Source organism: Scomber scombrus, chromosome 14, assembly GCF_963691925.1.
Source record: "Scomber scombrus chromosome 14, fScoSco1.1, whole genome shotgun sequence".
Taxonomy (NCBI): Eukaryota; Metazoa; Chordata; class Actinopteri; order Scombriformes; family Scombridae; genus Scomber; species Scomber scombrus.
This window is the reverse complement of record NC_084983.1, coordinates 1,327,466-1,354,207: the sequence shown is the minus strand read 5'-3', so window position 1 is coordinate 1,354,207 and position 26,742 is coordinate 1,327,466. Positions and strand designations below refer to the sequence as shown.

The 26,742-nt window shown below is 39.6% G+C and overlaps 1 protein-coding gene across 2 annotated transcripts in view; it reads left to right on the top strand.

Moving 5' to 3' along the window:
* Positions 1 to 26,742, top strand: part of alcama (activated leukocyte cell adhesion molecule a) — a 74,799-nt gene that overhangs the window by 23,904 nt on the left and 24,153 nt on the right. For both annotated transcript variants that reach the window (XM_062433731.1, XM_062433732.1), the window contains exons 2-4: positions 21,077 to 21,177; positions 22,838 to 23,054; positions 25,231 to 25,295. In XM_062433731.1, the coding sequence (XP_062289715.1) occupies positions 21,077 to 21,177; positions 22,838 to 23,054; positions 25,231 to 25,295 (383 nt within the window). The remainder of the gene's footprint in view (positions 1 to 21,076; positions 21,178 to 22,837; positions 23,055 to 25,230; positions 25,296 to 26,742) is intronic.

Sequence of the window (26,742 nt, the reverse complement as noted above, 5' to 3'; positions counted from 1 at the left end):
TAGCTGCCAGATAAAGCGAAGATAGGCCCGTTTCCAGGGGCTGATGGGATTCCTCGGGTGGATTTGACGTTTCTAGATAACCATCCGCAGACCTCATCATGATACAGCATCCATCCGCAGCTCTGTTTAGCTTCTCTTTCTTTCATATCAGCCAAGTTCTGAGTGTCTGAGCATTAAGCTGCTGATGGACCTTTTTTTTAACCATTTGCTGGTGAGCATCACTTGACAGGCTGTGTCCATTAATATCCACTCTGATAAACATGGAGAGCTGCCATGAGTTGACTCTCTCTGTGTTTCTGGTAATGGACCGCCGCTGAGTAGGCAATTGTGCAATTCTCTTTCCTCAAATGGCAAGTGCACGCCTTATGCATGCGCACTAACAAGCTCAACAACAGGGCATCTGCTGAAGGTCAACATTTCTTCCTCTTTCTTAATTGCTGTACTCGTCTCTCGGTCTGTGTCCTGAGCTCTGAAAACAAACGCTCACAGTGCCCATTGTTTTTTGGCAAATTAGGAAGTTAGTAAGTAATGAAAAAGGTACTCAGGTTTATTTTTTTAACAAGAGGGTCATATGTTTGTGTTTGTCTGTGCTGACGAGCATAATGCTGGTCTGTAGACATGCTGGTGCCTCTGCAGCCTGCTGAAGCAGCAGAGGGCATTTTCCCATATAGAATGAATTAGCCTCAATTCTCAAGGGTGCTCTTCATTCCATCTCCACCTCCCCTTAGAGGGCACCACCTATAGGAGCACACAGAGGCCAAGTTGCAGCCGATCAGGAAGTGTAGATGACATGTGTATGTGTGTATGTTTCACTACATATGGTTCTCTGAGAGAAGCAGAGGGGAGAGTAACAGCTGAGGTTCTCAACACAGCATAAAAATGACGTGCAGCTCTTTGGTCTTTTTGATGCACAGGTTTTTTTGTTCTTTTTTTTTTTTTTTGCCAAAGCGACATGCTCTGAATCAGCCTGTTACAAAAACTATGACCACTAACAAGCATATTACATGTTTCCTAAGAAGTGAACTCAGCACTAACAGGATCACTTCCACATCAGGTTTGACTAAAAAAAAAAAAACCTCCATGTTGAAGCATGGACGAGCGGGACAGGTTTGACCTGCCTCTCTGCATCAGATGAACCATTTTTTTTTAGTTCACTGAAGGATGAAGGTCAGACACAACAGATAATGAAATATGATGATGAACAGCTAAAGCAAGACAAAAAATGGAATCCAAAGATTATAGTTCAAATCAAAATGTCTTAAAAAAAACTTTAATGCTCAGACTCTAAAATGACTTGACACATTTTATAAATGGCTTCACTTCTCAGGAGACGTCTCATTGTCTTCCTCCTACTATTTTATACTTGGGTCAATTGTTTTTTAATCACATTTGCCTTTTGTTCTGGCTTTACTTAAACCCACCGGTGTCCCATAATCAATCTCTCTTTCCCTCTGTCATGGTTGAAATATAAATAGCTGACCCCCTTTAGACCTCTGAGTGGTCTGCATTCTTCAGTAGACACGTGTGAGAAATAAGGAGAGGAGCAAGGACAGTAAATAGGCTTTTTTCATTGAGTTAAGGAAAAAAAAAACGTGCACAATCCATTTTCTGAGTTGTGGATCTGAGTGTGTATTTGGTTCCAGGTAGCACAGTAATGACAAAAGCAGCTGCTACTGAGAGGGTTCCAATGCGACCCTGCACTCCTCCTCCTCCTCCTCCTCCTCCTCCTCTTCCTCCCCACAGAGGAACTTCAGAGGCAGTCAGAAGAGTTGGCTTGACCTCAATGACCTGTCCTATCCATTTGGACTCATGGCCGGAGGGAGCGGCACACACAGAGAAAATGGTTTTGCTCGTAGCCACCTGTTCAGCATTTTATCTTCCGGCAGAGTGTGTTTGTTTACACAGTCTATATTTGCATAGCCAGTGTTCTACTTTTACCAGTGAACTACACAACACCTTTTCAGCCCAGGCAGAATGGTAAAAGGCTGTTCTCACTTACTTTCAACATTGCCTCTTTCCTGCGGCTGCAGGGCTGGTCTGAAAAGTAAATTGTCATCTCTGAAGTAAAACTGAAATTACATGTTTAAATATTTACTTGGACAAAAGTAAAATGTACCTGAAATGACGTGCATGCTGAGTCAAAAGTACAATGAGAAAACAGTGAATGTTTATGTATTTTTTCCCATGAAACAGAAAAACAAGCAGAAGACAAAACATTGTTATTGTGTGACAAGCTTGTCCGAGGTGGATACGTTTTCTGCAAAGTACATTCCACAAATAGCTGAACTTTTTTTTTTTTTCTGAAATACTTTTGATAACACAGATAGATAACCACACACACACACAACACAATACAAAAGGGCAGGAAGAACAAAAAACATCAAATATGGAGAAAAATGCGAGCATGTAATGATAAAGCTGAGCTCATCAAACAAGGCAGATAAGATCAATAAGTCTGAAGATAACAACAATAAAAGTCTCTCTGGAAACAAGATTGTTCAATTCTTTGAGGGAAACATGTTCTTTTTTATTGTGATGGCTCACTTGGAGGTTATGTTGTCCCTGTAAAATCAGTCTTTTAATGAATTCATCAGCCTGGGAAATGACATTTTATTAACTATATTGAAACAGAATGCTGAGCATATATCTAGTGATCAATATGAAGATGTGTTCTCTCTCTGACCAAGGTAACATGGTGATTTACTTAGTGGGGCTGCAGTGGCAGGTGCTGGTGGGAATGGAGAGAATCTGCTCTCAAACAATAGTAACTAGTGGAGGAATGTTAACACTTGAAACATTCATGGCCTTCAGACCTCTTGTTGCCTACAATTCTGGTATGTTGGGCCATGATTATTTGTAGCAGCAGAGTGCTGCATTTTTCTTTTTAAAAAAAAGTTGGTTGTTATTGTTGTTGGGGTTTTGTTTTTTTTTTTGGGGGGGGGGGGTTCTATACTCTGCACAGATGTAACGGTCAAGGCCATGTCTCTCCTGACATTCCTGTTCATGCTCAAACAGTCTGGAGATTCTACACCTACCTCTAGTGTTACATATGTGGCCATCATCACTCAGCCACAGATACTTTCTGTATCTCGACTGTAGTTAGAACTCAAGAAATATTGACTTAATAGTTAACAATGCCTCTGAATGTCCTGCAAACCCCGCAATCTTGGCACTTTGGGACAGGGCGTACATTTGAAATTTCAAGGACGTTGTTGAGATAAGGAGACCTCCCATATCCCCTTCCTTACACACCTCCTAACAGAAAAATGAATTATGGTGGGAGTCTGTATGCCTGTATTTATGCCCTGATATGTGTGTCAAGATAGGGGAGTGCTAACTCAGCACTGTGTGTGTCAGTGTAGTGAGTCAGGTCTATTTCTCAGTAGTGAAGGCTAAAGCAAGCACAAAGAGTGCCACCTTATCACTCCATTCTCCCCACCTCGTCTTGCTGTCCAGCTGCCTGTAAACCTCAAACCAAAGAAAAGACTCATTGTTTTGTGCTGCACTTTTGGTTTTGATTAATGGGGGGGTGAGGACAAGGCAGGTACTGAAGTGTGTGCATGTATTAGTGCATGCAAAAGAAGGGGATTATGACCTGTCAATCAATTTGTTCTCAACTATAAAGTTAGCTACTGGCTGAGGATTAGAGTTGGATCAAAGCGGTTATTCAGGCTTTAAAACTTGGTTTGAAACGGACAGGAGAGACGAGGGGGGGGACTGAAGCACGGGTGGGGGGGGGGGGGGGGGGGGGGGTAAGAAGCAGTTGGGTAATGCATCTGCAGAAGAGATCCTCTATGTGTATATGTGTGTAAATGGATGTTTGAGCTGAATCATCAGAGGATATATTACTTTGTGTCACTGTTCAAAAGTTAGAAAAGTCTTTGACCAATCTCTGACTTCATCACTTTCCTCTCATTGTCTGTGCATCTGTAGCAAACGCCTGTGTAAATATTTTCTCCGTTTTTAGCGCCCAAACTGTGGGAACATGGGCTGTGTGTTGGATTCTCAGGGCCACTGGATAGGCGTGCCATCTGGCAATGTACCCATACAACGTGTGACACTATAATTGTGCACTGATACTCTTTCAGCCTCTTTCTCTCTCTTTCTCTCCTGTTCATTTTCTCTCAAACACCAAGGTATTTTTCCACTGCTGCTGTGGGTGTAAACAGGAGGCAGAATGGGTGATATGGTGGGCATTACAAAGTGGATTCTACTCCACTGTCAACCTCACTTCAGTTTGCATTGTCTTGTAGAGGCAATGATGTTGATGGGTACGTGTCTATTAAGCATTCAAATGCTTAATATGTCTATTGACTACTGACTCGTCCAGTGGACGCAGACCTCTCTCATAATAAACAACAAATATGTGTTGAAATCATATAAAGAAAAAACCCTTTCCTTACCCTCTGTGCGTATATCTCTGCAAACTGAGTTGTTACTATGGTAACAGCCAAAAAAACTCCTCCAGTACTGACACACACACACACACACACACACACACACACACACACACACACACACACACACACACTCACGATAGACAGTGTTAACAGTGTTTTGAGTCGGCGTTTAATTTGGCGTGTATGTGATCCACCATCCAGCACATTTTAGTGAGAAATTAAATTTTTGAAACGGTTTGCCTCTCATTCCCGCATGCTTGACCCACTAAAATAGCACAGCGGGGTTAGGGAGGGGGGGGGGTGGGGTGAGGGTGAGGTTGAGGGGGGTTATTAATGACTCCTGATGACTCCTGATGAAAAACTTGAAAGCTCAGCATTCTCGTTGACCTTTAGCTTCCTTTTGGATAAGTCATATTACCACTACTCACCCAGAAAAATCTACTATTTCTCTTTATAACGTGACCTCCTCTCTCTGTCAGCTGATGTGTCTGCAGTTTATTTACACATGTGGTATTTTATTCATTTCATTTTCAGATGCATTTTCAATATACATGATGTAATTGTAGCCTTATTAAAAAACATATAACATCAAACATGACTTTTACCACTACAATGTATCAAATTTTATTATGAGCTCACTCAGGTACTCTGGGACCAGCTCAGATGACTCACTACACTGAAAGCTATCAACATCACTGCATAGCTTTACTACAGATGGTTAAAATATGGTCATCACCATCACTGCCTTATGAAACAGCAATGGATAAAGTAAAGGTTGTGAAAAAAAAGGGTATCTCATGGAACAACTTAAAAATGAAGGACATGACACTGAGTCGAATGTAATTCTCAGATGTTTTCCTGATAAGTGGATTGTAAGAAAGAGACATCTGTGCTTCTAATAGGCTTATAATGGACATGTAATGTATCACAGTACGCTTCAAATCAGTCATTACTGTTATCCAATGTCATCGGGTGTGTCAGATTTGTGGACACTTTGAAGGAAAGTATTGACGCTCACATTGGGGATATCGATCACTGCAGTCTGTGAGGAGGATGCTATGCTATGTGTGTGTGTGTGTGTGTGTGGCTTAACAAATGAACTTATGAACTCATGTCATGGAGTGTGTAGAAGGGTTATAGTGTGCATGTGTTCTTCTAGAAAATCCTGTGTCTTATAAGAGTGTGTGTAGGTCTCAGGGTGAGGTCAGACTGAAAGTGTAATGTAATTATCTGTTGTTGGTACTGGATTGACTCAGCAGTTTCTGACTTCTTAGAAATAATATCTCATTCTTCATCATTAGTCAAAGTCGATAATGAATCAACAGTATGACATGTCGGAGTGTGTGTGCCGTTGCTGTTTGCTATCTGGGTGACTGCGTCTAAATATAGCAACTTTTTCAGATCTGCATCTTTATATCCTGAAAATGCCTGAGAGAAAAAGCCCAGAAGCTTTTTCTAACAACAGCAAAACAATTGTAATGTGTTGATTCCCAGAGTATTTATCCACAGGCTGTATGGCTGATGCAGATTTGCAGTATGTTTGTCTAATCTAAAGTGCAAAATATATAATAAATTATACTCCACAAGTGGATTTGATGTCTTTTGGGAATTCTTGTCTTATTCTTCTTTGGAAAAATACACAACTTTTACCAACTGCATAGAATTGGTACAGTGTTAAAAAAGCATACACATGCACTTACCTTCTGTATAGCAAGACATACCTACTCTGTTCTCTGGTTGTTCAGACTGGAACTGATCTGTGTGTGTGTGTGTGTGTGTGTGTGTGTGTGCGTACGTGCGTGCGTGCATGTGTGTGTACATTCAGTCAACAAGTTTTATTTTATTATAACTATGATTGATTGATTGATTGATGATGATGATCTTAGCATTATCAGGGATCAAATAGATTGTGTCCCCTGTCCTGTCAAGAGTGATGTGTTCAATTTACCTCAGAAGTTGGAAATCGGAGCTGGGAATGACGTCACACCCCAGTTTGTATCATTCCAGTTTACAAGTCAGAAAACCAGTTTTATCGAGTTAGCTACTGAAAGTAATACCAGTTGATAAAAAACCAATTTCGCTGTATTTTGTTGACACAAACACAGCAGCAACACGTCCACAGATGATGGACAGTGTTGTGTGTACGACTGATTTAATGAGACACAAATAATGCAAAACTGCTAATAAACAGGATATTATTACAACTTTCACAGTGTTGATGCACAGGGCTGTCATTTTGGATTTTTAAGTTGGGGCTGGTGGGGTACGTTCTACTTTCTTAGTCAGAGATCAGGGGGTGTACCACTTCAAAATTCCGACTAGGAACTCAGAAATTCCAACTCACGAGTACGACTGGAATGCACCACGACTTTACTGCATCCTTTCTGATTTTCTGTCAATTCTAAACAGTGCATGCATTTGCGGTTATTCTGTATGTACATTTTTACTCCCTTCATAAACAAAGGCAGGAATCATTAAGTGTTCGTGTGTTTTACCAATTACAAGCCTGTCTCTCTGTTAGGCTTATTCATAGTACAAATATCTGCAATTCACAGTCATTCACAGAGAAACACTGACGATTCAGCCCAGAGGAGTCTTCATCAGATTTGGAATAAAAACAAAACAAAAAATGTAATAAGCGTTTCTTTAATGGAGGTCAAGATGTACCCTCTTGGCAGTGGGTGCACTGAATAACCTGGCAACAGATAATATACTGCCCACCAAAAACATTCAAACCCAGCAGTTCTTGATACTAATCCTCTCATCACATGAAGTTTATCCAAACGTTGGTGCAGAATCTTAAGTCTGTGTTCTGGACTCCTTTTTTTCCGAAAGCATCTACCATTATTTGAGCTTGTGTGAAATGGAGTTTGTGTGCATGTGTGTATTGGAAGTGGGGGCTGCTGGACTTTGCTGCAGACTAACAACAGTTAATTAGCCCCTTCTATAATGACCCATAATAATCAGGCAGAGAGAGCTGCTCTACTCAATGATGTCCCAGTGATGGTCTATCATTTAGCTTAGCAAGATGGATGGAAGGATCGCCATTCACTGGTGAAAGCTCGAGATATCTCCCTCCCCAGGGAACGTGCCATTACAACAGCTTCTTTCCACTGGATGTTGTCCTCCCACTACCAACCCTCCAAGGCCCTGTTGTGCTTAGTGCTGTTCATAATGCATCATACTGATTGCAGAGTGCACTTACCTTGCAGACCAAACAGATGACTGGTGTGCCTATAGGGCTCTGTTAAGCTGCCACGGCCCCATAGTCTCTATTGCACTCATTATGGAGTTTCATTACCTTATTGTCAGCCTTATAACATTTAACAGCAGAGCAGTCTTTGAAGTTAAACTCTGGTTCTGTGTCAATCTCTCGTTGGCGGAGTATCTCTGATGTCTGATACCCTTTGTTCCTTTCCTGAGTAATTTGAATTTGATGGCTTGCTTTTACCATTTCCTGCTGTGTGAAGTCATAGTTTCCCACTACATCCATATTCCACCCTGCACAAATACATTTCCTGTTGTTATGGCCAGTATTAATACTGCTTTCACTATGCAAATATTCATTTTTTGTCTTCAAATTGTAAAGAGTCCAGCAGGGTTTACATGTATTACCCATTTGTGAAAGGTACTGTGAGGAAAGTCAGCACATTCCTGCTGTTTAATTTCATAGAGAAAAGTATAAATTGATTCATATGTGATCTGAATACTCAATCTGTTTGATATGTACCTGCTTTGGATGCTAATTTAAAACATCTTCTTTAACCAATAGCTGTCCAACAACTGTTTAACAATCAGTGTGTCATTCATGGTTAACAATGTATGAAATACAGTGGATGTTTTTGTCCATATTAAAACCATTTTAACCAATGACATGAACTATGTTCACTTCATATTCAAATTAATTAGGAATTTAAAGAGCAGATAATGTAAACACCAAGTTACTTGAATTATAAATTAAATGACACAGCTTTATTAGAAGACATGAATCTAAATAAGATCCCACTAAACATGTTGGACAGATCTAACATTTTTTCAGTTATCAAAAGCTTTCAACAGTAAATAACTTATAACTGTATTTAATAAATATAAAACATGTTAAATTGTATCAATAATCGATTAATCATTGACGTCACTAATTCACCAATATAATTCACATGTTTTTTTTTTACACAGTCACATAGAGTCATTACTCCACCTTGTAAAAGGTTAATTCACTGAGACATAGAGCAACTTGCCTTAAGCGAGTAAAATTAGAGGTGCACTCCTTCCACTTGCAGCTGCACTATGGAAAATGTCATACTCTCACAAGCAATAATTACTTTCCTTCTACAGTAGCCCAGAACAGACAAACCAAACACTGCTCTAGAGAGGTTCTTTCACTGCAACTTTATGTTTTCCTACATGCCTGGATGGGAAAGGTGCTGGTGGTATCAGTTAGTTGCAATGTTTAACCCCACCTCTAGATGGCACTAAATCATACACACTGTTCCTTTAAAAAAGAAACCTTTTCAGCTATTGTAAAACTACTTTCAGCATGAAAGCTTTTCTTGTCAGAAAATGGAGAAGGTCCATGCACAGGTCAGTTAGGTTTAAACATCTCAGTAACACTCGCAGCATTGCTAGGAAGCTTTGGAGAGTACATCTGGGGGGGGAATGTGACTGAATGAGTGTGTGGAGAGAGGAGGACAGTGCTGTAAATCCCACTCCTGTAAATCCATAAGAGAGTTTTAAGGAGGTGCATGACATTGTTTGCAAATCTCTGTATACATGTGTGCGTGAGACGGACAAAGCAGGCGGGAATGCACTAAACGGCTGCCTAAATTAAACCTGTCTGTTTCTAGGCATGCTGATGGTCATAGGTAGTAATTTAAACCTGTCAGGACCAGAGGAATCCACTGGGTCTCACTAGGCCCTGTTGTGACCTCCACAACACAAGTCATTTGCGTTGTCCTTCTTCTTTAAATCCAGCTGGCAGGAGTCATGCTGACTGCACATTTTTTTGTCCATGTTGGGTGTCATAAAACCTGAGCTGTCTTGCCAAAATGAACCTTATGGGTTTGTCTGTAATGGCAGCGAGGACAGATTTGAATAATGTAAAAGTAAACAAAGTGCAGTGTAGGACTGACTGTACTCCTTTTTTTGTTGAGCTGTTAAAATTACATGGGCTTTATTATTCTTGTGGTTCCCCTGTCAACATCACATCAGAAAAGATCTATTTGGCTTAATATTTCATTCAGCATGTCTCAACAAGCAGTCATGGTGCCAGAAAGCTTTGGCTGACTATTTATTTGCAGGTGAGGCATGCCGAAACCAGCAAGCAGTTTCCATGTTTACAGCCTGTGCTGGAATGTAACAAACAGTATGTGTGTGTGTAAAATAGAGAAAAAGAAACAAGTAAGGGCAGATGAGTATGAGAAGAGTATGGTGGGATGGTGGGATGGTGTGGAGGGTCTTTGTTTGACCTCTAAACAAACCTAACTGAATCTACCCTGCAGGCAGGTATTAGAACTCAGCATCTGCCACACCCCGCTAGTTTTAAAACATGATTTTATTAGAAGTGTTAGAACATAGGTCACACCCCTGCCTCCTCTGCTGTACCTCTGTTGTTCAGTGAAACAAAAATGACTTTTTGCTTGATCTCAGCAAAAAAAAAAAGAGTTCCAGGATTTGTGATTCTCCTCATGAGAGTAGCAAACTTCATCTTTGACAAAAGTCTTCAGCTGTAAAGGATTTCATTTTAACATCTAAGGCACCTTCGTTTGTGTTAAAAACTGCTGCATTCACTTTTGAACCGTAAGAAAAGCTGTGATTAGCCTGACTGGGTTTGAAGCTGTGTGTGTGGCGCTGGGACAGGTTTCAAGACAGTGGTTTTTACAGAAACAGCTCAAAGGGAAAGTTCACCATAAAAAGTGATTCCTCTGTTATTTCCATAAACATATCTTTTTAAAAACCAAAGCTACATACTGTATATGACTGCATGTGAAACTTTGCCTCCTAAAAGCAGTAGAAATATGGAGGGAGTGGTCTTGACTTTGAACTTTCTTTGTGTTTAAGTGAGGAAAAAAGAATGAATGAAAAATGGTAAAAGACGTGAAGTATAACATATGCTACTCAAAAATCATTGTGGGTACTGTTTGTGTCTGAAGGCAGATTGATTGATAAACTTATATACATATTTATAAGACTAACACAGCAGTGCAGAAACAAGGCAATGTAAAATCATCCGTGAAGTATGAAATATTCTCCCAGAAAATGATTATGAGGACTGTTTGTGTCTGCAGTAACAGACTGCACTTCAGTTCCTCAAGGCTCTGTGTTGCTGTTAAATGATACAAGGGATATTTGTGTCAAGCAATTTTGCTCGACAATGTAGAGTTGAAGATACAGAAAGCTTACGTGGCGTTAACATCATTATTCTCCATGGTTACACATTGATCTCCTAACTAAAGGTTAAGTGTACCAATGTTGTGACTGAAAGGAAAAGTGTTTGTTGACTCTGAATTTGTTGCAGTGAGATAAACGGTCTGCCAGAGAAAACCATGTCCATTTAACGGCCATAAAAATGTACCTTTTTGTATATCATATAAGGCATTTTAACAAATGGGGGTTGGTAATGTGAGACTATGTAAGTGGTATACATTGACACAGTTCAGACTACTAACTGAAATGTATTCCCTGTAGCATCGGCTCAGATTGATACAGATGGTGCTGCCGGCTCATATTGACATATGCATTGATGTACATATGGCTTCTTGATTGTCGTTTATGCTGGTGACAAATTATCTGTTAAGTGCCAGCCACCCAACCCATTACTGACACTGACCCCAACAGCTTGGCCGTAGACCGCCGGAGGTGTAGTTTTACAGTGGGGTGAGGGACCCTGCAGATGGTACAGGACTGTACTCGATTGCTGACATTGTATCCGTCATTTCCCTCTGAGAGTTATCCCAAATCCCTCAAGTTTTAACTCAGCATCACTTAGAAGGAAACCTTCCAGCATCTCAGGGGAAAAGACATCCAGATAATCCAGAATGAAAAATGGCATTACAGGTTTGTTCAATAGATTACATTTTTATAGCTGTTAAATTCAGATTTATTTGGCAATCATCATGACAGCCAAGATTGAAGATGTTTTCATTCAATAGTGCCTGTTTGACCTTGGTAAGAATAATTCATCTCAGCCTCTCATGCAGAACATCTTATCAATATGCCACACTGTGTTTCCTGAGAGGAGAGGAGATGCATTTGAATGATCAAACATAGTTGATAGTAGAATGCTAAAGGGAGGATTTATGTTGGGGGGGGGCGGGGGTGGATCTCGACTCAGAGTTTGCCGCGCATTTGCCAGAAAAGCTCAAATTAAAATGTAAACTGCGGGATCAAAATGTCTTTCCTAGCTGACACAGTGCTAATGTGCTGGAGCCTCGCCTTAATCTGATCCATGGATCATGCTGGAGCTAATTACCATCTGTTCACTTACACTTCCTGGCCCCGGCACTCTGGCTTGTTTTCAATTACATCTCCCGAAATAAGATTACAGCCTTCATTTTTATTTTTGTCGAGAAGGACTGCATGGCTGAGTCTCCACCAGGTGAGGAGCATTATGTGTGACTGAAGGAAGTGCCAGCCAGTTATTTTCCCCACTGTGTTGATGGCAGGGTCGAGGACTCAAACTAGTGAAGCTGAATGAGTCTCTCCTCTTCCACACCATGTGTCCTGCGACACTTTTCCATACAGAGTCATTAGTTATGTTTTCTAATATGTTGTGCAGATCACTGCAACCCTAGCATCACAGAATCAAATGGATTCAGACCTTTTATCTTCTTATTTGGAGGCCCAACATCTTTCACTTGTTTGGGTATGCTGTATAGTTTCCATTTTGCTTTCATCTCTCCTTTTCTTCTTCATTCCATAAATTGAACCAAAGTGCAGGTAGAAGATGCAGCCTTGCTATACAAATCTTTATTCCATATTAGGCCCTCATGTCTCAATAAGCCTTTTATTCCTTACATCTAAAGTCACTGGTAGAACTGCAGATAAGAGAGTAGTGGTCATTTAGTGAATGCTTTCATCCAAAGTGCTCCACTGTACCATCCATGCATACAGTGCATTCTTTCAGTAGGTACCTAGTGGGAATTAAAGCTCTTTCCCTGGCAAATAAAGCCGGGGTAGACTGTATCCAGAGTCGAACACACAGTACTAACCGAGGTTACAGAACACTTAGTTTGAGATGTGCTTTAGAGCTGTATATCAGTGGTGACTGAAGATTTCATTAGTTTCATGAGAAACCTCTCTTTGGGCTATGTCTAATTGGACTTTATTGATTTAAACACAGAACATTTAGACTGGGCATGTCTGAGATAGTGATTTAAGGCAGTCAGTCTCCGTGTATATATGCTCATGTGTTGGGAACAAATTGATATGATTGGGTCCTAAAGCGTTGAAGAAGAATAAGATAAAGAACTTGATCCTTGGGAATGTATTGCTTGACATAAATTAGTATTGGTTGTTAGATTGACCTGTGGAGAAGCAGGCAGTTGTGTACCTGTGAACCAAGGTGTACAGTGTTCTGCATCAGTAATCTGTATTATGAATAGCTGACTTTAGTCTGTCATGGAGATCATGTGAGATATTCAGTTCATGACATGACTGATTTTTAATTTCATACATGAGTCATGTCATGACGTGTAATGCTTCAGGTCACACAGGTAACATTGACATAGCAGAAATTCAATTTTGAAGCTACTTCAGTGTTCCTGAGATAACAGCAGACTAATGAATGTGACCAGATGGAGATGATGTAGCTGGGTACAGTTTCACTGAGCAGTGAGCAGTGTATCTGATAAAACATTATCTGTAGTGCATGTGTAATATTTATTTTTCAAATAGACAGTAAACATGCTGGCTCGCTTGTTCCCGATCCAAAATAGTACTTACTTTCAGTTTGGCTTTCAACAGTTTCACTTTCCTTTAAAGCCTGGAAAATATTCCTCTCTGCCATTAAATGGAAATTACATGACATCAACTTTTTCCAACTTAGAGAGGAAAAAACAGAACTGGAGACATTTCTCATGTGAAATGACTAAAACTGTGGAAGGAAATAGTGTTTTCATGTTACTCATCACTTATCTATGAAAATAAGTTTTTATGGCCTTTAAGACTGAACATAATGCATATTCATGAGGAATTTATATAACTTAATGTTTGTAAGGGAATCTTACAATAGTCCTGTAAAAAAATCTTAAAGGGGCACTAATGAAAAGAACATTTGGATGGCATTATGGGAAGTATAGTGCTTTTGGAGCCTAACTTTATTGAAGTGTAATCCTAAATTAATGGAGTACTTCTTTAAAGATTTTTTGAGCAGCCAGGCATTGAATTTTATGAGTTGCTGTAGCAGTGCCATCACTCACAACACATGTTAACAGTAGGTAGGAACAGGTCTGTGGCCTGTCAGGGGTAAGTCTCTGGTACATATCTGGCAACAGAGATCGTGTGGGTGAAGTATAAACATCTCCTTCTGCATACGCTGATGACACACACAGAGTCAACAGACAGCAGGATCACTGCTTTCCCCTCAACCAAACTGCCATTTTTAGCCAGCCTACAGTCTGACTTTCAGTCTGCCTTTGATCACTGTCATGGCAGAAACCCTTTTGATGACTCATGCAGATAGGCACCCATACACAGGCAAAAACAATCTCTGTGTGGCTCACTCACACACTCAGACATGTTGTTCGGTGGGTCATGCAGGGTGGTCTGAAATGTGATCACAAATTGGCCAATTTACTCATGAGCATAGTGGCATGTTGTGTGAATTTGATGTATTTAAAAAAAAAAAATGTCTCCATATCTCTCCACACCTGTGGTGCACAGTCATTTATTATTTTTTATTTTCTGTTGCTATTGAGATTCGGCATGTCTGCAGGTCTTTCTCTGCTAAGTAATGGTGGCATTACTGCCCATCATAACACAAGTCCTCCTCTTGTTTTAACCCAAGGTCCTGCAGCTGTTTGTTTAGCATGGACATTATTTCATGAACTGAATATATTAGATTTATTTTACAAGAAAGAGTCGCAGAACTGCAAAAACAGGGTTTTACTGTGAAAAATGGGATTTGCATCATATAAAGTTTTGTGTTTGAGGTCATTGTGGTTCATTTATTATTCAAACAGATATTTCATGTTACACTGAAACAAACTTTCACATTCTCTCTAGGAACTGCAGTATAACAGACCATTACTAATTCATCTAAACTGCTGATAGGGTGTATCTCGGCTCCACATGCTCAACTGGAAAACTAAAACCGTGCGGTCTGCCTGTGTGAGGATGATGGCATCAATCATCTCTCATTATGTACTGCTGTGGAAAATATAACTGCGCTTTGCACTGTGGCAGATTTTTTTTCCCAATGGGCATATATGTAGGACCACTGTAATTTTACACCATCCGGCACAAATACAGCATTCATATAAATTGCACTTCTCTGTGAGCCATGAGCTGTCCACCCATCACAGCAATGTCAAGCTTTTCTCCCATTACTCTCTAGAGTAGAGACAAGTGGACGTGTTGTTATGCTAATTCATGTTAATCAACGCCTCGCCTGAACGAGCGCTTACCCTCTAACATTTCCCCGATATCGAAAGCAACAGCAGACATGAAAATGTTTCTTCTGCTGTCCACAGGTTTGATAGAAGCACACAAAAATGATCACGGTGGCATTTCATACATGAATGCTCAGACACAGCGTTTGGACGGGTTGATAAATGAGGTTGAATATTCGTGCACGCCTTTGTTCTACTACCAGAAAGGGGCGTGTGAGGGCATGTGGGTTAACATCCACGTCTAAACACACACACACATGCAGGTGCAGAGGTACACACATACATTTCTCAGACTGCCTTTCCTTTTTCTCTCAGCTTAGTCTTTCTCATTAAGCTGTATTTCCATTCCAAGGCAACATAGAAGAAACACACAGATGCAGATATCGTTATTGTGCTGTATGCTTTCTATCAGCTGTTGTCTTTGCTGGAATACTGCTGACAAAGAAAATGATAAACTTAGGCTTTAGACTTTTTGTTTAAAATGAGGTTATTATTATTCAATATCAGCATCTGATCACTTCTCATGGTCAGTTGTAATAAGTGAAGGCACCAGGTGTTTGGAGATAGTTTGTACCCTCACAGAGCCTTCGCTGTTGACTGAGTTGCATCACACTCACACAAACACACACACACACAAACACACACAAACAGCTGACGAAGGACCGAGCGAGTTTGTCCCAAAGCTGAAACACTCCACACCTGCTCTGCAGCGCTCCAAGCTGAGCCGTGTCATGTTTGCTAATGGCATGGAAGATGACGAGGGATGAATGTTTGCACCGTCTTTATTGGTGCTTCAGATTGTCGCTCACCTATATGTCCACCATCCTCTCTGGACTTTTTTATTGTCTTATTTTTAAGTAGGAAGGTGATGCAATCACTATTCCAGTTTGATTTGGACGCTTTGCTTGATCTCAGCGTGGCAGCTGTAAACTGTTTCACACACACGTCTTCTACATATAGTGTGACTTGCTGGACAAGGTTGGCTTGGGTGAATTATTACATGAGAAAGGCTTTATGCTCTTTTTGTATCAATATATAGTCCTCACTGCTTCTCTTTTTCAGTCACTCTTTGTGCTTGGTGACATGAACCCCTCCCCCTCAAACACACACCACAGACATTCCTATTGTGCAGTAGGCAGAGAAGGAAAATGTTAATTACTGGTTTGAGTTAAAGCCAACCAATTACTCTGACAGTAATATTATGACCAAATTATTCAACTGACAGCTAAGATGATGGTGTATTTGGGGTTTGCTATAATCATTAGTTCTTATCCACATGAGCTCGGGTGAATGGTTAGTTCATAGTGACATGTGTATGCAACACATGAAATCAGTGAAAATACTGGAGGACACTATCTTTGTTCTGCTTGATAGAATACTAACAAACTGCTTTTTACTGTCATTTACTTTATTTTGCTGTCTTTAGCTTCACAGTTTCATGCTGCAGTGCTCTGAATAGATATGAGATAGGAAGAAAATCCCTGTTGAATGCACCCTGACTCATTGAAAAAGCGGGGAAAAGTTTATGATTACATATCAAAAGCTCCAACTTTTCAGTGTGAGTTTAGGTGTTTTTGTAATGACGAGGGCTGGTTTGGGAGACCACCAGAAAGGCCTGCTTCCATCTCCTGTGGAACACATTGTTCAGCTGCTGTATAATGGTGAGATAGAAGAAGCAATTGTGTTAGAGCTACCAGAGCAAACACAACCATGCCTTCAGGACAGAGAGGGTTGACGTTTTTTTGTTTGTTTGTGAAAGGCGGTTACCGAGCGTGGCGGAGACAGGGAAAAAAGGCGGGTGTTAAAAAGGCTTTGCAGCCGAACTGAAAGAAAACTCTTCTTAAGTGTCCGTGTCAGACCAGGAGACTGCAAACCCACCAGAACATTTGCACAGTGAAACAAACTTCTGTGTAAAGAGGAGAAATGAGGAGAAGAGTGTAAAATGAAATTAGCAAGTAAGGCATGTGTTGTGTAGTAAAGACATGCTGTTGCTAACCATACTTCAGCTGTCTCAGTAAATGTGAGATCTAATCCATTTATTCCTTCAGAATCTTCAGTGGTAGAGAGACTGACAGTATATTTGTTGTAGCAGACGTATGAACACCACTCATCCTTAATTAGTAGCTGGAATCTAATTGAACTGCTGCTCGAGCAATTAAACAGCAAAACTGGTTGAGAGGCTTTCTATAAAACTGGGTGCACATGTGATCAACGTCTCTCAGCTGGACGAGGATGTTTATAGAAACCTTTTTTGTCTCTTTTAGGCTACAGTTCACCCACCAGTAAGTCAAGACCCATAATTTTAAAGCCACTGATGTAGACCACACACAATTTCCCTGCTTTAAACCCTCTGCTATTTTCAGCTCTTTAATCAGAGAGGCTAATATGTTATTACTTCCTTCCCACCTGTGTGAACAATGCTGTGCTGTAGTGCAGCTCCTCGCTCCCTGACTGAGATTTGCTCTTTTGTTGATCTGACACTGCAGATACTGGATGACTTATGGCTGTTACCTGGAGAGATCAAGTAGAGAAACATGTGCTATAGTCTTTCCTTTACGCTAATGATTTTAATGATGACTGTGGTTACTCTTATAAAAAAATATACCGTGGCCCTGCAAAGGATTGAACACGTAAAAAAAAAAAAAAATAAATAATGAATGAAATGAGTAAAAAAGCATGCTCGGAACTTTAAGGAGGTTTGGCAGTGGTTTATTGTGCTGCAGCAGCTCAATATAAAGCTTTTGTGGAGCGTTTCTTGTAAGAACATGTGAAAGGCAGCATGCTCACATCAGGCTAACATGATCTGGCGGACAGGCTCGGCTGTATTGTTTGCTCTTTGGTTCTTAAGTAACCATTTTGCTACCGCTGATTGTCGGTCATGCATAGCTTGCTGCAGCCCTGCCAAAAACGATTAAAACACTTTGGTTTTTATATTAAAAGTACATATGAATTACTCATCTTCCTTTTTAATGCTGAACTTATATATATATTTGAATGTATGTGTATGTAAGTGTAGGTGTGGGTGTACATGTGTGTATTTATTGTAAATATTAGTACTTGTATGGTTAGGAGTATTTGGGGAATACTTAGTTGTAAATGATGTGGATACACTCTTAATAGGTGCAAGTGTGAATGAGTATGCACACATTGTTTTTTTTAATTATTTTCCTTTTGTGCTGAGACTGTTATGAGGGAATGTTATATGTTGTGTTTGTTTTCAATTTCAAAAATCAATAAACAAAGCACTGAAAAAGAAGAGTTAATAAGAATGACTGTAGCAGATGTAGCAGTAGAGGTTTACTTACAAATGAAAATGCAGCCACAGTGTTAATAATTAAGTCTCATTAGATTGTAGGGAGTTAGAATCAGTTTTTACTACAAACAAACAAACAATCAGGACTTTATTGTGTTAATAATTAGATCAGAGAACCAGTTCTTACTACAAACAAACAGGACTTTTCAGGCTCCTGCAGCTGTAAATTGGCTCATAAGGAAATTCATTAAAAGACAACACAAAGACTCCAGCTCTCTTGTTTCACTTTATTCATTTCATGTGTTTAGTCTTTTGCCCTTGAAAATGGATTTGAACCAGTCTGACATCATCCCCCCTGCAGCATCCATACATGTCTTTATATTAGAGGTGCTGTGCCACTCTCCATTCACATACTGTTCCACATCTGTATAGTAAAAAAATGCTCAAAGCCTTTGTATACGCAGGTTTTTGACTTTTTTAACACCACTTCTCATTTCTATTTTCTGCTGGTCACTGAAACTATCACCTTTGTATAAATGTGAAATCCGTTGACAAGAAAGCAGACATGAAAAACAAACTGAGCTTTCTTATACCACCTAAAGCAAGAGAAGTCATCTTTTTTTCTTTCTTTTTTTCAGTCCCACTTTAGTTGTTTGCACTCTGTAGTTTTCCGGCACACAGATTCTTATAATTGGCCATCCAGCTCCAATTCACTGCGACAGTTTGTTTACTTCTCCATTACTGTTGTTGTGTGTTCAAAGATGATAAATTTAGCTGACTCTTTGAGCAGGTCTCCCATGTGACTTATGTCTTACATTACCAGAAAATAACATGCATTTTTTTTTTATGGTTTTCTTCATTAAACCATAACTAGTGTTGCACATTGTATACACAGTTACTTTAATTTGAAAGTAGCTTTGTGCACAATTTCCATGAAAACAAAAAAAACAAAAATCAATGGAGCTTTGTGTTATTGGAAGTTCACACATTGATATATTTTTGTAGACTTTTAAACAATGTTGGCTGCTCTCTGCTTGTGAATAAACAGCATCACAAGTCAACACTGACTTACTCATTATATCCGCTGGAAGGAAACTGTATTGTGTGATTTTTTGCAAAATCCTGCAGGATAAGAAAGGACAAATGTTCACTCTCACACAAACTGACACATCTCAAGTATCGTAATTAGAGAAAGTGTCATCGAACCACTGATTACTGGACTAATCTGCTCTGCTGGTTAGATGCACAGTAACTCAGATGCAGATATTTATTCTATCGATAAAAGTTGAAATTCTTTACAGCGTAGTAGGACCAACTGTAGGATAACAAGTCAAATTGTGAGAGGAAATAGATGCATGCATTCTCACACCAGCACGTCTCTGTGTTTCATTTCGTGTGGCTTTTCTTCACTTTAAGCATCAAACTTAATTTACTAAATAAATGATTCTATAACGAGTGCAAAGCTGGTCTGAAGTGTTCAAACCGCAGCACATCAATGAAATGTTACAGCTGGTGAAAAACATTTGATGATCAGAGCAGTGTGTGTGTGTGTGTGTGTGTGTGTGTGTGTGTGTGTGTTTTCTTTAGCTCTGATTAGGTGAACTATGAAATTGGCCCTGTGTATAAACACTTAGTTAATAATGATGTTAATCAAGATGACCTGGATTATTCCCCCTTAAAGGAAAATCATAGAAGCAGACTTCACTAAATGTTATTTAATAGAGACTATGTGTTTTGTTGTTGTTGATTACTGCTCACACAGGAATAGACACTTATTTATATTAGTGCAAGTCAGCTCAGAGCTCACCGGAAGCATGGAGAGGAAAAGCATGAGGCTGCCTGAGCCAAAGCAGTCACTTCAGTCAGCAGCTGCACTTTTCTGGCCTCATCACTCTGGAATGACCAGAATCTGAACCGCTTCTTGTTCTGCCTGTTTAGCTAAAAATCTCAAAGAGAAAGAAGTGAAGCGTGAAGACCTCAGCGTCCCTCCACTCCACTCTGACCTCCATCCATCCATCTTCTCTCCTCCCCTTTTCTCCTTTCTCCCACGCCGCACATGACTGGGCTGTGCCGCCATAGCAACTACTCCACCTCAGTGCTCCCTGACTTTTTGAGGACAGAGGAAATTATTTTGCGGTGGCGCTGCAAAGCACAAGAAGCACTGAGCTTGACCTGCTGAGCCTGACCTCTCCCACCACTGCCACCCAGCTTAATGGGAGGCATGCTTGAATTGTGGTGTCAAGACATTTGGCGCGACAACATAGTGTGGTGTAGCTTTATTCCGTTTTTCAACAATCTTTGTTCACACCCATCCTTTTTTTAGACATTTATACTTGGGAGGAGCAGCCCAGTCTAACCACAGTCTCCTTCAGGGTGTAAAAAAACTGTGGGATCATAGGAATATGTGCCACATATTTGATTTGACTTTTCCCTTCCCCCTGCCCTCACCACTGATCAAAGGCTTCACATCAAGTGATCTGAGACATCAGGTTTTTCCTTATCAGATGAAAGTCTGAATCCCACAAGCATTTTTATACTTTTTTTGTTGCTAGGTTTCCTATGATCTCAGACGTTTTGACACCCTGTGACTATAACAGCTCTGCTGGAACATTTAAGGCTGCTGTGAACAAGCAGATTGTAAGTGTATTCAAGTTAGAAGAGCACATATGGTTCTCTTTATATGCCCAGTTTTAGCTAACCAGGCTCCAAACCAGCAGCTCTCACTGCTGTTGCACACCTGCTGTCAGCTTGTCTTTATCTTTTACTTTTTCTTTGTTTTAAGAATACTAAACATATTTTGCCTTTGTGTGTTACAGTGCAGGGGAATGTGATTGCCTTGTATGGCGAGACCATCACTGTACCATGCAACAGTGGAGCTGCACCTCCAGATGATCTAATGTTCATCAAGTGGAAATATGTAAGTAAATACTGTCCCACATTACTGTCTGTGAAGTGTTTGAGGTTTGCTGAAAACACATCCAGTGATTAGCAAAAAGAGGAAAAAGACAAATATAGGAAAAGATCTGAATATCTTTGGTGTATTTAACTACTAAACTACATTTAAACTGAAGTGTTCTGCATATTTTCAAATTGCAGATTTTGCATTTTTAAGATCTTTTCATTAAAGTATGAGGAAAAACTGAAATACACAAAAATATAACAGCCCAATGATAAGAACCAAACACCTGACAGTTACATACTTTAGAAATAGGAACAAATAGAAAAGGAATGAAATAATTACACACTGTTATAGATAGCAGGGCTGCCTGTTGTCAGATATATAAAATATGTATAACAGTAAACATACAGTAAACAATCAGCAACATACTGAGATGTACAGAACCAAACAGAGATTTGACACTTTTTTTTATTCCTTTCAGGTAAATAAACATCATTCTGTGCTCTAGAAACATGGCAGACATAATCTCATCCTTGATATCTAAAAATAGCTGTTTTTAGCAAGGCTACAATGCCTTTATTTCTTTTCTACAAGGTTTTATTTGTTTGCCAAGTGAGCCTTTTAAGGCAAACAATTACCAGAAAGTTATTATTATATTCTACGTATAATGAAGAGGTAAGTGCATTATTTTTTTTCCTTTTCATCCATCCTTCTTCATCTTCTACAGACTGGAGAAAATGTTTTTGTTTCATAGTACACAGACAAATACAGCATGCAGTGCAGTCTGATTCAGACAGTACATGCTTGAGTGTGTTGTGCTAAGCAGTGAGACAGAGGAATTGTATTGTACTCAGTTACATTTTAAGATTTACAAGGTATAGAGAATTTCCCTGGTTCAACTATAGTTGTGTTGAAATGTTGTTGAAGTGAAGTCTAAAATCTGTTGCTTGAGATAAGCGCCCATTCAGGTAGAAATTGTTTGATCCAAAATATAGAAAAGAAATACACAAACCTGCAGTGTAGTTAAAGTGCACAGATGCATCTTTGATTTTTGATCTGCCTGCAGCATCCTCTCTAGACTGTTTGTAGTGAGCAGTAGTTCTCTCTTGTACACTCATCCTGAGCCAACACACTGACTGTACTGTGACAATAACCAGCTGACCTTACAGTATGAAGGAGTTAGTAATGTGGAACCATGGTCCGGTCCTCATCCCTCTAATGGATACAGGTGGTGATGAGGAAGCGCTGGAGATGCTCATGTAACGTTAATGTGAAACTACGAGCAGAGGATTTGTTAAAAAGCTTGTGTCTGTAATAAAACATCATGAAAAAAATCACATCATCTCGATCTATGATGCAGGGTAAATATGAATCCTTATAATCCCCAGTGTAATTAGACAGTATCAATGAGATCAATTATATCCTGTCATGCTGAATCTACTAATATTGCACAAGACAAAGTGACTTGGCACTGTGCTTTTCTTTTAATTAACATTTGTTTTCCACCGTGTTACCATCTTATTGTCAGTACTCTGGAGGTGTGTTGAATGGCAGGTTTATACTGTGTTGTAAAGTGTACATTTTAAGCCAGGAACGGATGAGAGATTTCATTTTCTGCCTCCTTCCTCTCTCTCTCTCTCTCTCTCTCTCTCTCTCTCTCTCTCTTCTCACGCTTCAGGAGAAAGAAGATGGCACTGGCGATTTGCTCATCAAACAGGCACATAAGGACCAAGCCACAGTTCAGGCTACTGATGAATACGCCGATCGGGTCAGCATCGATGACAAGTTCAGCCTGCTCATCGACCAGGCCACACTCAAAGACCAGAAGACCTTCACCTGCATGGTGGTGTCAGGTGTCAACCTCAACGAGTACCCTGTCACTGTTGTTGTTCACAGTAAGTTTCACACTGAAACTATATCACTCTCTCATTCAGCTGAGCTCATCTATTTTGGCACTCTGTGTACAGGGCAGTTTGCTATACAGTTGTGTCACACATGTAAGAAACATACATACACATATTTATCCAAATGTGTAAAATATGGATATGTATTCTGAACATAACTAAAAGTAGTTGTTTTTTTTCTCTCAGAATAAAATAACACTCCTCAAACGAAAAAAACCCCACAATAGAAGTGTTTCACCATGTGTCAATGTGGAAAGGCAATTGGCAGAATAGTGTAGCATGTAGAGACCAGCGTAACAGATTTGCTAAAAGTGTGTTATGTGTTATTAAATTGCAAACTGAGTGTAAAGCAGTGAGTTGTGTGTACAGTTTTGCAAAAAGTATGTTATAATATTACACAGTGAGTGAAAAGCAGGGAATGTGCACTCAGTTTGGCACTCTTGGTAAATGCATTGGGTACAGGTGTTAATGCTTTCAACAATCACTGTTAGTGTTTAAGCATTCAGAAAAAGGTAGTGACAGAGAGTAGCAAGATGGCGATTTTTATATAAAAGTTATGATTCTTAAGTGTATTTTTTCTTTCCTTTCAAACAAGTGAAACAAAAGTTCCTGTTAACATGCACCTTGCAACATAAATGTTCAGCCTGAGGCACTTTTATGTAAAAGTCATGACAGCAATCTGACCTGTGTTGGACCTGCAGGTCTGAACATCTTGTTTAGCCTGATAAAGATCATTGTAATAAATGTATTCCTTATTCATCATCTCCCACGCTCAGAGACTAAACAATCAAACTGAAACACTGCCAACAATCCACTTTTACATCGCTGATGAGATGAGATGAGATTTTTCTCATATCAGATTTTTTTCCAAAAAAGAGGTCAAAACAAGAAAAACTCATACAGTCACAGAGCTAACCAGAGCTGCAATCCCTCCTTATTTTCAGTTTAATATTTCATTTATGCCAACCACAGTTATGAATATCCAGTCAAACACTCCACATACATCATCTAAGTTCATAGGAATTCAATGAGATTCCAACTTAATGTCATGTCACTTTCTTCGCTGTAGGAGATTCAAAGAGGACATTGAACAGAAGATGTATTAAAAGTTTCACTGTGTGAAGTTGGGTTGAGTGTCCCTGACCCCTCACACCAGCCATTAATTAAGGCTTCAAGAGTGATACACATCAGATCCACACTGATGCAGCCTGTGAACGGACAGAGAACACTCTTTACTTCAAATGATTCGTTTGGCTGTTCTCAGCTGTCTATCCACTGTCATGTCTGAATAAAGACATAAAAGAGAGCTGAGAGATCACTGAGAGAGACAGATGGATGTTAGGCTTTCCATGTCTGAAAAAGCTCTTGAGACTATCATGTCACTTGTGGAATCTTGCATCTTCAATTAATAGTTTCTTTTTGAAACAGTGTGCTGCTGATATTAGCATTAGCAGTGCTCTCTGATGACTGGAACAGAGCTATCGGTCAACAAATACCAATGTTTATTCTATGCAATGTGTAGAAGTGTCCTCCTCTGTAAACATTAACGCTCATTCAGACTGATCTGTTGAGCAGAGGCCAACAGATCAGTCTGTGCTGTGTCCAAAATCATTACCACTGACTAATTAACCAGCCGCCAAAAACCAGAGAAAATTACATTTGCCAAGTTTATTCAAAGATACATGGGTGACATTTGGAAGCATCTTTGCAAACAAACAGCCTGGTTTTAGTTCAAACTCAGTGCTATCCACTCTGAATGTGTATGTTTTGTTTCCTCTCACACAGTTCTGAATTTGAATTTCACTCCCTAAAACTGCCCATGTATCACCTGCTAATGGGCTCTGAAAAGCCAAGCTTGAAATAAGACCCGAGGAGACTGAGGTCAGTCTCTCAGAGAGAGCGTTACGTTGTAGGAAGGATGTCCTACAGCTTGAATATTAACAGCACTATAAGTTAGCAGCTAAGCATTGAGATGAACCGGGTTGGACATTATCAATGATTACCTTGTGTGTTTGTTCAAATTGGGCCATTCACTTCTGTTCATAAGCTTAGAAATGATGGACAGTATGAAAAAAAGAAGGCAATCTAAAAACCTTTTTTTTCTTCAAGTTCTACCAAGCCACACTTTTGTGATTCTAAAGCTTGATTCTCTCCTTTGTGTTTGCAGAGAAACCATCGTCAGTGGAGATCATGGACAAGGCTGATGTATTACAGAAGGACAAAACCTCAACGGTGAGATTCACTGAACACTTTATTTCAGTGTAGTGTAGAATAGAAGTGCTAAGCTGTCCCATTAGACTGTGAATCCTGCATAGTAAATGTGTGTAAAGTCCGGGAGCCATTTTTTCATGGACTGCAGTTCTTGCAGTGTTCAGTACTGAATGTAAATACTACGTTTTTCCACTTGGGGAACTGCTGTTTGTCTGTTTGATTGAGTTTAGGAATTTAGTATTTTCAGTACGACTCTGCACGTGATATGAAAACCAGCTGAGAGAGAGTATTGTATCTGTGGCTCAGGCACACTGGAAACTGACATGTTGGATTATTTACACAGTTGTCCAAGCAGCCTGAGGCGTTAGAGGAAGTCAAGAACAGAGGGAAAAGAAAAAGACGTTTTGTGCAAGATTATACACTTTTGTACTGTAATCTCAACTCACATTTGCATTTATGTGACAGTTTATTTTCAAAGCACGCCGGCTGATTAATTCATTACCTGCAGGTAGTTTCTGCTTTCCATTCGGTGCAGTTTATAAAAACCAACTAGAACACATTGCAACAAACAAGTTGTCACCTCTCTATTTTGGTCACATTTACGTTACTGTCATATGATGCTGGAACTGTGACCGAAGACTCATTTGAGAATTCTCACTGTGGGTGCATTCAAGGACACTCTGGTGTTTCAGATTTGACAGTCAGATGCTAAACAGCACTTTTTTCATATGATTAAACCACCAAATTCATACTGTGCTTTTCACAACATCCATGTTTTGTCTCCTGGATTTAATTTTCTTACATCATAGCTCATTAATGAAATGTTTTGTGGTTTTTGGACATCAGAGCATTTTTAATTACTCCACTAGGAGAGTTTTGAAAATGGTGTCTGCACACAACTTCATTATCTACATTAACATAACTTTACAATGCTGTTCACCACGATGAATTTTCACATATGTCACATAAGGTTTAAGGATGTATAAGTTAGTTTTCACTCTGTTATGAAATGACTTGAAACCAGCTACTGCCTGGTAGGTGAGATCTAAAAAGATGCTTTGGTAAGTGGGTCATCAGTAAGACATCATTTGTATCTAATGGGATAATATGGGTTCAACTGTAGATGCTACTTAACTTTCTGCAATCCTGCAATAAATACAAACTAATAATAGAAATATAGCACTTTTGGTGTTATCATACAACCAACTCACATCATGATATGTGTCAGGCACTTTTTTTAACCATTTCCCATTTTCTGTAATAGTGTCAGGCAGAGTTGATAGGAGATTTGTTCTGCAGTGAAAGTAGCACTGTGGTGAAAAATGACTGTAGTCAGTATCAATGTGTGTCTTATGATCATTATTGAAGCACAAAAATAACAAATGGAGTTGTCAGCACTCACAGATAAGTGTATATCACTACTTTAATGATGCATAGCAGCAAAAAAGCAGAGGCGTTTCAGCCCTAT